The sequence below is a fragment of the Saccostrea cucullata genome, unplaced genomic scaffold (genome assembly GCF_032062105.1).
Source record: "Saccostrea cucullata isolate Sc308-1 unplaced genomic scaffold, CSIRO_AGI_Scuc_v1 ctg16265, whole genome shotgun sequence".
Classification (NCBI taxonomy): domain Eukaryota; kingdom Metazoa; phylum Mollusca; class Bivalvia; order Ostreida; family Ostreidae; genus Saccostrea; species Saccostrea cuccullata.
Window position 1 is genome coordinate 1,708 of NW_026941115.1, and position 11,326 is coordinate 13,033.

Consider the following 11,326-nt stretch of genomic DNA (forward strand, 5'->3'; position numbering starts at 1 on the left):
AATTATTGAATTATATTGACTTTTTCCTTGGAAAAGCCCAATTTGAAGGAGCTAGAGTGCATTTAGAGGCAAACACCTTAGTGCGGGTATTACTGTCTCATGACAGCATCTAGTTTTGTATGTTGTTGGTGTTCAATTATGCAATAATACTTTAACATTCAGTCGTGTAATTTGCCAGGAGAAATAAAGGCGAAGAAAGTGCATTTTTTACTACTACATGAACGTAATCTACAAATAAATAACCAAAACAAAAGCAGTGTGTGAAATAAAAAAAAAGAGAAAAAAAGAGACAATGTCTTTAGCTGCCTCCTTTACTAAAGTCAGGGAGTTCAAAGTACAAGGAATCCATAACGTCTACCATGTATCGTTAGGTCAATCAGACACACTCTGGATCAGTGACAGAGACGGTGACTTTATCCAAACAGATCTAAAGGGGAATAAATTAAAGAAGATAAAAACCTGGGGAGAGGATGAAGGTTACCACACAGTCACACAGGACGGGGATCTGATGTTTACGGACAAAGACAGAAAAGCCATCTATACGAAAGTACAGGACGATAAGATCACCGAATTTTTTAATACTGGAGACTGGGAACCTTATAGTATATATTGCTCCCATCTCAACGGGGACTTACTGGTTGGGATGGTGAGTGATGGTTACGAAGAGGCTAAAGTCAGCAGGTACAACAAGACAGGACAAGAATTACAGAACATACAGAGGGATAACAAAGGACAGGATATATATCAACTTCCACTCTATATCACAGAAAACATCAATGGAGATATCTGTGCATCAGACTTTAATAAACAGGCAGTAGTGGTGGTGAATAAATCCGGACAATACAGATTTATTTCCAAAGATCAAGGGACATTGTTCTGTCCCTATGGAATCTGCACTGATGTCCTCGGTCACATCCTGGTGTGTGATGAGATCAGTAACTCTGTTCACCTCCTTGATTAGAATGGTCAGTTTTTGTCTTTTGTATTTACAGAAAAACAATGGGTGAAGTATCCCCTTACTTTGTGTGTAAATAACGAGAACAATATCTATGTGGGGCAACGATACTCCGACACTGACAGTGTACAAGTATCTGGAATGATTCTAAAGTATCCTTCTTGAAGACATTATTTAAACAAGTATCTCAAATACTCTGATGACTAAAAGAGAAGTAAATGAAGATTGTTTACAATTACAATATTTTTCCTTAAGGTAATTGTGTAATTAAGTAATAATTTATTGATATACCATCTTCGAAATGTTAAGGTACTAGTATATAATTGTTGATTTATAAATATTTCTTACTCTTAACATTCACCTACCAGGAAACACAATTGAACAATTGTATTTAAAGCTAAAGCTTTAGTCTTATTATAATCATAGAAGCAATAAACTGCCCATGAGGAAAGCAGATAATACAATAAATTAGTGTTGGCAAATCGGACGATTTTTAGTAACCGGTTACTCGCTCAATCTTCCGATCGAGTACCCGGTTACTCGGATGATTTATTAATATGTATCTTTTATCTCATATATTACTCATCGGTTCTAATAAAACACAAAGGAATTGTGAAATAACTTTATTTAAATATAATTATAATCAAAAAAATTAATAAATCAGAAGAAAAATATTTTACAATGGCGTTCATCAGTTTTACTTTTCAACCCCCGATATATGTCACGATCAAGAAGAATAGTTATTTAGAAATTTGAAGTCACGATAAATCCAATTTACATTAATTACATTTTACAGGTATGGAATCAGATGTTCTTTTAAAATGCTTCCAAGCTATACATGTACATGTCTTTGGCGGCATCTTGTTAAATTATTTAATGAGGTAATTATAACTTGGGTCTTCAAAACTTGTATTACCTTCTGGCAATCAAAGCTATCAATTAATTGTGAAAACCAATCAATCATATTAGTGAAACCATAGATCATTAAGTCTAACGGTAAAGAAAAAATAGAGAAATGTTTATTTGTATGCTTATAAACAAATAAACATTTTATTTGTTAGTTATTTACCATATACATTTGTAAGATGCATTTTATCCGAGTAACCGATTAGCAATTTTACTAACCGATACTCGCATCGTTCGACGGTTAACCGGTTAACCGGGTACTCGTTGCCAACACTACAATAAATACATTTATCTTTTAATTTTTTTGTAATCTATACCCTATCTTTACACTGTATTTAGATGATTGGAGCTAAGAACCACAAATTTAACAGATATGTAATCGGTCACTGGTCACTATTATGTATGACTATATTCCTGTTATACATAATAGTGACCAGTTACTATATTCCTGTTAACACCAAGTCTTTATACAAATTCTTTAAAGGAAGATTCCCAAGGTACATTAGATTTGAAGTTACCCAACACTCGTTCTAGTCCTCAGACCCTTTGAAAATCTCACAAGTAAGAGCTGTACACAACTTGTAAATAGACATGGGATGGATAACACGTGTTCGTATTGGTTACTCATATATCTTTCATTTCCCTTGTTTCCAATCTATTGCAGTTAAGGGCAGATGATACAAACAATTTTTTTTCTTTGGAGAAGACTTAATACCATGTCCCAAGTTTAGGAAAGTGGATAATTCTTAGAATTTTTTTCTCCTATGAACTGGAAAATGAAATAGAGTAATATTTCAACAAAATTACAAATATGGACAAAACACACTCAGTATAGATTTACAGATAAAACAAATTTTAGAATATGTTACATTGGTACTAAAAGTGTAATATAAAATTAAGAAACGTATACCAAGCGATGTGTATTTTATCAGGAAAAGCAAAATGGTAAAAATCAGCGTATATGATATTGCTGTTTTCTTGTCATTTTTCTTTTCCTTATAAAATTCACCTGGCTTGGTATATTTCTCTAAAGTTTATATTACTCTTTTAGCACCAAAATAAGTTTGTATTTTCAGATTATCTCAGCGTCCTTCAAGTAGGCCAAGCAAGAGGCAGTCACAATAAAAATATTTTGCCATATTCTTCTAAAAAGAATAGCTAACTTAAAGCTTAAATTTGTGTAAATTTATGACACTCTTTAAAATTTATTGTATGGAGTACTCTTAGAATGCGTTGCCAAAGATCTCATGTCTGTTGGTTAGATCAATAAATTTAATTACTAAACTTATAAAATTATTTACAAAAAGTGCTCTTTTTATTCAATGCAAAATATTTATTTCTAAAAATGCCACCAATAAGACTTTAAAATCAAATAGTCATCTGCCTTCATAGTAAACGATAAGGTATTTTATCAAGTTGTTGACCAATAATTAAGGTAGGATTCTTCTCTGGTTTCTGACTAGATAAAACATTCAAAGTATATTTGCTTATATGTCTTATATATTTAGGAGCAAGGGATTTAAAAGATCATATTTTTCTTCCTCATCACAATTGTACAACTTTAAATAGAAATGGTAAACTGCGTTTGAAAACTAGCAGGGACTATATTTTGGCGGAATGGTGGCGTATGAATATGTCTTCTTTTCTGCCTCTCAAAATTACAATAGAACAATGAATTTAGTTATAATTTGTACACAATCGAAGACTTGGAGAAATTTTCAAATGTAAGTTAAATTAATAATGAGGGACTAAACTTTCAAAATATATCAAATAAATATGATTTTCCAAACAAACTAGAACTTTGTTAGCTTTTAAACGCTTCCTATCAAAGTGCAGATTTGAGCCAAAAATCCATAAAAAGTATTTTTTCTCTCTTAGTAAACGATCAAAACTTTTTGTTTTTGTATCATTTTGTACATTTATAAGACTACTTTACTAAATGTGAAAATAAGAAAAAGTTAAATATAGGAAGCATATGAAAATAACTAATATATCCTAAAAAATGAAGAAAAACAGAGAAAATTCGGATTAGCCAATATCCAGTTAAGTTAAATTATTTATGTAAATTTGGTAATATCATGCTATAGACCCGATATAGTAATATGTTTTTATGCAAAAAGAACAATCTTTAAACTTTTGAAATAGAAGTAGGTATCACATGATTGGCAACAGTATTTTTTTATTCTTAATGTCAAGGAAAAAGATAATGACCTTGACTTGACCTTGCCTCTAATATAAAAAGGTCAAATTGAATCTCAGTGATATCATCACTTAGTGTTATTGTATTCTTGATTCTGTGAAAATTTCATTAATTTTTAAATACTAGAAATATGAGTAGAATCCAACCTTAAATAAACAGTTTAAAAAGCTAATCGTTCATAGTCCAATGAGGTAAATAATCCAGTACAACGTTAGCATTATCAGTTTGTAGTTTGAAGGGGGAGGATACATATCTTCTTTATTACTTTTTAGATTTTTTCCTGACTGAATACTGGCAATCTAAAGTAAGTACTGTATCTACAAAATATATTATAATGTCATCCTTGTCAAAAGCATAATATAAATTATGTGTATATTATATTCTTCTGGAAGAAAGTATGCTATCCATCCGAGGTCTATCACAACAGAAAAATTTGATACAATCATTAATTTTGAATATAACAGTGAACTAGGAGCTGGTCTAGGAGGAATAATCCTTTTATAGGCATGGTAAGAAAATATGGACAAAATTCTGGAAAATTCACAGTATTTTAACCAAAACGGATTAAAAATGCTGGTTAAAATGCCCTTAATTTCAGCCCAAGTATCTGAAATGCGTTTTGTTTGCAAATGGTTCAGTTTTCAGTGCAATTTTCACAGAAAATGAAATTGAGTTGAAATAGAATTTATTAATTCCATTTAACCAGATCAAGGCTGATTTATGCAAACTTCATCCAATTTACTACAAAACTGCTTTTATTTAAACGGCATCTGTATATTTGCGGATACCTTAGATTTGAAAGTGGTCCCGTTCAAATTTCCGGGATTTAAGGCTTTAACTTGTTCTTTTTCAATCACATTGTCTGTAATTTTAGCAAATATGTAGAAAAAAATAAATAGACATAAATATCAAAATCATATGCTTGCACATTAATCATTGATGAATTTAGCGACATATTGTAATGTAAAGCTTAAAATGGGTAACCAAAATGGTTCCAAATGACGCACTTAAGTACACCCATTCTTTCTCATTGTTTAGAGCACCATTGTTTACTTTGTTTGACTTTTGACTTCAGCAAGGATTATCCTCAGTTTTCCAGGGTCCCTTTTTATGCGCCCGAATCGATAGACCCGGGGCGTATATTGATTTTTAGATGTGTGACTTATATTGTAAAACACCCTGTAAACAGACCTGCAGCCATAATACAACATTTGTACAATACGACAGACAGAATAATATATAAAGCCATTTTTTAAGGATTCGTGGAAGGATTGATTTCAAGACTCATGAATCAGACAAACAGAACATACATTTACATGCTGATTAATCATGTTAATTCATTTTTTAAAATTTGGCTTGTATTTTTTTTTAGATGTCTCTTCCTCCGCTTGAGATAAAAACACCTCCCCCGCTTGAGATAAAAATACCAGGCACTGCTCAACACTTTCTAGAGTGTGGTTTTGAAGATTGTGAGAGAAATTGTGAATTTTACTGCAATTCCTGCCATCAACAGATGTGTAAATCATGCAGAGACCAACATCTAAAGATTCCAGAAAACAAAAACCATGAAGTGGTCCTTTACCAGCAACGAAGACGACAACTTCCTATGAAAAAATGCAGGATCCACTTCACCAAAGAAATGGATATTCTATGTCAAGAATGTAACATTCCTATATGTTCAAAGTGCTCAACAATGCAGGAGCACAGCACTCTAAAAAAAGTTTTACTTGTTGTTTTTAAAATAAGATATTAGATTAAGAAAAACTAGTAATTATTAGTAATCCATTTAGTCAGAATAGCAAGTAAATGACTATCATGGTTAGTAATTGTAAACATAATTAGTAATAAGGATGAATTCATTTACTTATAAAATGATTTACTAAGTATCAATAGAATTACTTAAATTATAGGAATTGTATTACTTAAAGTTAGTAAATGAACTACTCATTTTTGTTAAATTATTATTACTTAATTTAGAGATAATATGCTTTCTATTTACTAAATTTTATGAATTATTACTAAGTAAATGTAATTCTGATATTAATTAAAATCTAGAATATTATACTCAAAAGAATACTAAGTAAATGAAATACTTATCATATTTACTAAAATCGACATTATTTACTAGAAACACTGCAAGGTACCGACCCTCTGACATGTGAGTACTACTCACAGTTTTCTTTATCAGAGTTCCCTAATTGGGCCCTCTGAATAGTTTAATAGAAGAAATCTACTCATGATGGAAACAATTATACTTTCTATTTCTTTTGCCAATTTCTTTGTAATTGTTTTATTATATATAACAATAAAACATTTGATTCCAACTTCGAAAGCCTTAAAAATTGAATAAGTTGTATCTTTTTAAGGACCATTTTAAAAATGGTTAAACATTTCAAGTACTTAATGTCGCATTTTTATTAGTGTGACTTTTTTTTCACATGAAGGAATATTTAGAAGAAAGATAACTCCTCCTCACAGACAATTAGTGATTAGACTACCATATTTAAGTAATTACTGATCTGAATTCTAGATTTAGTAAATAAATTTTTGTTTTAAGTAAATCAATTAAATACAATTCAAACGAGATGTGTTTGTGAAACACCTATGCCCCTGTATGGCAACATTTCAAAGGTTAAACTTTTCTTAAATGCAAATTTAAATTATTGGGATTTCTTGATATCTCCACGGTAAAAAGGTCAAGGTTATTGGTATCTAATGAAAGGTCTTGCCAAAAAAAATACATATGTGAAATATGGAAACACTTGCCTTAACCCTTCAGAAGTTATGGTCAAGGTTACCAATTTTGAAATGTAGGTCAAACGCCAAGGTCAAAGACAAAGGGACAGATTTGGTGGTACCCAAAGAATGGTCTTGTCACAAGGATGAACTATGTAAAGTATGAATGCACTAACCCTAATCCTTTTAAAGTTAGAGTCAAGGTTTGCTTTTTAAAAGTGGGTCAAACTCCAAGGTCAAGGTCAAAGGGTCAAAGTTCTTGGTATCCTATGAATGGTCTTCTCAAAATGATTACATATATGTAAGTATGAAAGCACTATTCCTTACCGTTCAAACGTTATGGCCAAGGTTAAAGTTTTTTTCACAAGGATGGAAATCCCCATGGTCAAGGTCAAAATTTCATAGTTGTTGGTATTCAATGAAAGTTCTTTCAACAAAAAATATATATGTGAAGTATACATGTCCTGGTATTTACTGTTCAAAAGATTTGGATAAAGAATAAGTTTGGATTTTTTGTGTATGTGAGTCAAACTTCAAGGTCAAGGTCAAATTTGGTGATACTCAAAGAAAGGTCTTGTCACAAGGAATACACGTGTGAAATATGAAAGTCATAGCTCCGCTAAATCAAAAGTTATGGGCAAGGTAAAAGTTTCTGTGGATAAACAGACAAACAGGGAGACAGATAGACAGACAGCTAGACAGACAGACGGACACGACAAAAACTATATACGCCCGAAACTTTGTTTAAGGGGGCATTAAAATATTAATTATATAGTAAATAGTGGTAAAATGTAAGTAAAGACCAAGTAATGTTATTACTTATATACACAAATTTAAGTAAATATAAATTACTAAGTAAAACTTTTTAGTGTGTAAGTGAAACAATTCTTTAAAATACAAAAATCAAGTAAAACATTTGAATCTAGTAAATGACATATATTTCAGTAATTGATTTAAAATTTTAAGTAAATGCTTAGTAATTATCTATTACTTATCTTTGTTATTTCAAGTAAAAAATGACTACTAAGTAAAACTTTTTTAAGAGTGAGGGGTCATCAATTTATTGATTTAGAAACTATCTACACAGAGAAATTTACTCTTTGTCAAAAGGAACTCTCTAAAATCCATAATTACTTTTTTCCTACATCACAGGATTTACACAGAGAAATTCAGAAAGATGTAGCAGAAGTTAAACAGATCATGGACAGCATACGGACATCCATGAAAGCCGAAGCCGAGTCTCTCAAAAACATGGTGGACACAGTGCTCTTAGAAAATATGGAAGAATTACACCGAAAAGAGAAGTCATTACTGAAGAAATTAAGGAGGCAAAAGAAGACATTTGATGATTATATTGCCTATCTCAGTGACCTTGTTAAAGAGTTCCAGAGTTACCTGTCCTCTACTGAGCTCACTAACTTCACAACTAAACTTCCAGACAACTTACAAATAAAATCCATACCAGAAACCACCAAACCTGTCACACCAGAATTTTCTTCTGCTCAATACAACAAAAATGATATTGCTAAATTACTAGGGAAATTAATTAAATCAGATAAAAGGGCAGAACTAAGAAGAGTAAAGCCAATGGAAATTCATCCTATTGCTACATCAATGAAATCTACAAGTGAACAGACAAAACAAGATAAACACGTGAAGTCTGACAAGAAACAAACATTGTCTCTATCTGCCTCTGTCACCAAGGTCAGGGAGTTCTATGTACCAGGTGTAATAATGCATTCCATGTTTCAAAAGATCAATCAGACAGACTCTTGATCAGTGACATTGAGGGTAATCTTGTTCCAAACAGATCTACAGGGGAATGTGATACAGAAGATAGAAACCAGTGGTAGGCGTGGTTACCACACGGTGACACAGGACAGGGATCTGACCTTCACAGACAAAGACAAGAAAGCCATCAATAGGATAACACAGGATAATAATATCACTGAATTCATTAAAACTGGAGACTGGACACCAGTCAGCATACACTCATCCCACATCAACGGGGACTTACTGGTGGGGATGTGGACAAGTGGAAAGGCTAAAGTCACCCGGTACAACAAGACAGGAAAAGAACTACAGAACATACAGAGGGATAACAAAGGAGAGGAACTGTATAGTTATCCATACTAGTTAATAAAAACCTCAATGGAGATATCTGTACATCGGACTTTAGTAAGGGAGTAGTGGTAGTAAATAAATCAGGACACCACAGGTTCTCCTACACAGGTCAGAAGTCAAAGTTCGAACCCTATGGAATCTGTACTGATGTCCTCGGTCACATCCTAGTGTGTGATGGACATTATAACAGTAACACTGTTCACCTCCTTAATCAGGATGGTCAGATCTTGTCTCTATTACTCACACCACAACAAGGGGTAGATCGTCCCCGTGCTGTGTGTGTGGATGATGAAAACAATCTCTATGTGGGACAAAAAGACACCAATACACTGACAGTGTACAAGTATCTACAGTGATTATTATTTCGTTAGAAATATAAACACTGGAATGATATACACATATACAGTTATGACTCGAAAATGAAGTTCTAGTGATTTTATATACAGAAATTACTGTAGAATTTAAAGTCATATATGGCTTATTTTTGATAAGTTCAGACTAACTACACTGCACCCTAATTTCAGGGTACTTGCGTGTAGTTAGGCTGACCCACCATTTGACATAAAAAAGAATAAATTGTAATCTGCACTGTATGACAAAATTTTAAATAAATCCATGAATTCTAAACATTATGTTAGACCAAGATAGAGTAATTGAAAACTTTATTTGTTTGTATTTTCTCCATTTGAATAATCAAAAGCAATTTTTCTTTGTCATTAGTTCACTGTCTTCAAAGATTTTTCCTGGATAACGAAGGCACGCTCCCTATCTAGAAATGGATTAGTTTATTTCAAAATAGCCTCCTTTACACTATATAATTTTCTCAAAGTCCAAAAAACATTTTTCATCAGTGTATAGAGGGTTCTTAAATCAATTGCATTTCATGGATATATCCGAGATTAAAAGCAAAAATCGATGTTTTTTTTCGACTCGGAATTAAATATCAGACACAGTTTGAAGTCAGTTTGATTATAGGAACGTGTATATAGATATTTAAGTAATTAAGTTTCAAATCGGTGAAAATTTAATTTGATGTAAATTAGCAAATATCATGTAAATCGACACTTTATCTCGTATTTTTATTTTTTAGCCCAGATACGCCATAAACATGTAAGAGGAAAGTTAACATATAAATTTAAGGTTCACGAAGACAGAAGTATCTTTAAAACACACAAATGTAACACAAGGCTGATCATTCGTCAAAAAAAATTAAATTACTGAAGATCTTTCATCCCAAAATCGTTTTTACCCCAGATACGCCGTCCTGATCTGAACAAGGCGCTTCTGCCATTACTATTATCACAGGCACCTGAAGTGTAGAACCAATTCCCCCCTTTTTTTTAATTAAAAAAAATATTAAGGCCATTCTTTAAAGGTGAGATTAAGTACGATCTGCTTGCATAGAACAAAATATGGATGTGTTTGACGGGGAAAAATTAAATACACTTTTTTAAAGGGGGGTATTGATCCACACTTCAGGTGCCTGTTACACGATACGATTTAAGCTCGGGTTTGAAAGGCACGGAAAAAACATGGGCTCGTTCTACCTTTTGTTTTTCTTCAATATTCAAGAAAGTTTGTAGGGAGAGGCCTAGGATTACTCATAAAACATATTTAATATTTTATCAGTGTTAAGGATTTTAGCCACATGTTCTACTATTCGGCAATATGTTTGTGGTTATGTGTTTTCATACATTGGTAAGTTTTATGAGTTTGCTTACAATGTAGCCCTTCCACAGGTAAAGATTACAGGTGTGTCGCGACCGGGGAGACGATGTGTTGTGACAATGCTTAATACGTATAGTGTCTTTCCAGGCTGTAAAAGTCATTTCATCTGATAAGGCTGATAACTATAGGTATATACTTAATTTTTTTTGGTAAAAATGATAATAAAAACGTGCAATACCCAGGTTTAAATATTTCTAGCCCTCATTAGGCTCTCTATTAGAATAATTAGATTAGAATTTTATGATATTTTTGTCTAAATCATGTAAATCACATGTGTCCCTAACATTTTCCCTTACATATCATTTAACTTATGTACAATCACAATTATTTACATTCAATTGAACTTAAATTTTCCCTTCAGAATCTCAATCCAGGGCTTGAAATGTCATTTTCTTTCTAAAACCTGGTAGAGAAATACCTGAGTCTCAGAGTCAGAATTGAATGGTGTTGATTCAAATACAAATCCTTCATTTTTTCTCATTATCTTATTATCTATAGATCAAGTTTGTTTTATGTGGATCTGTCTTTTAAACGACTTTTGACAATTGAGTGGTTCAGTTGCACTTGACTTGTGATTCAATGGGGTGGGATGGGGGTCTGGGTTTGAATCCTGGTTAACTGTAAGTACCCTACAAGTGAGTCATTAGGGATAAAGACCTTCAAGGTGGAAGGAGAGA

The 11,326-nt window shown here is 32.3% G+C and overlaps 1 protein-coding gene across 1 annotated transcript; it reads left to right on the plus strand.

Moving 5' to 3' along the window:
• The first annotated feature begins 292 nt into the window (after nucleotides 1-292).
• On the plus strand, nucleotides 293-9,277 carry LOC134257227 (uncharacterized). The gene is made up of 6 exons (XM_062739870.1): nucleotides 293-935; nucleotides 993-1,087; nucleotides 5,434-5,781; nucleotides 7,950-8,523; nucleotides 8,608-8,914; nucleotides 9,016-9,277. Exons 1-6 carry the CDS (start codon nucleotides 293-295, stop codon nucleotides 9,275-9,277), a joined length of 2,229 nt encoding a protein of 742 aa, XP_062595854.1.
• The last annotated feature ends 2,049 nt before the right edge of the window (nucleotides 9,278-11,326 follow it).

Excerpts from the sequence above, each read along its gene's own strand:
- LOC134257227 (XM_062739870.1), top strand. The coding sequence starts at position 293 with ATGTCTTTAGCTGCCTCCTTTACTAAAGTCAGGGAGTTCAAAGTACAA. Across the intron at positions 936-992 it reads CCTGGTGTGTGATGAGATCA|AAAAACAATGGGTGAAGTAT; the intron begins GTAACTCTGTTC and ends TTGTATTTACAG. Across the intron at positions 5,782-7,949 it reads AGCACAGCACTCTAAAAAAA|GATTTACACAGAGAAATTCA; the intron begins GTTTTACTTGTT and ends CCTACATCACAG.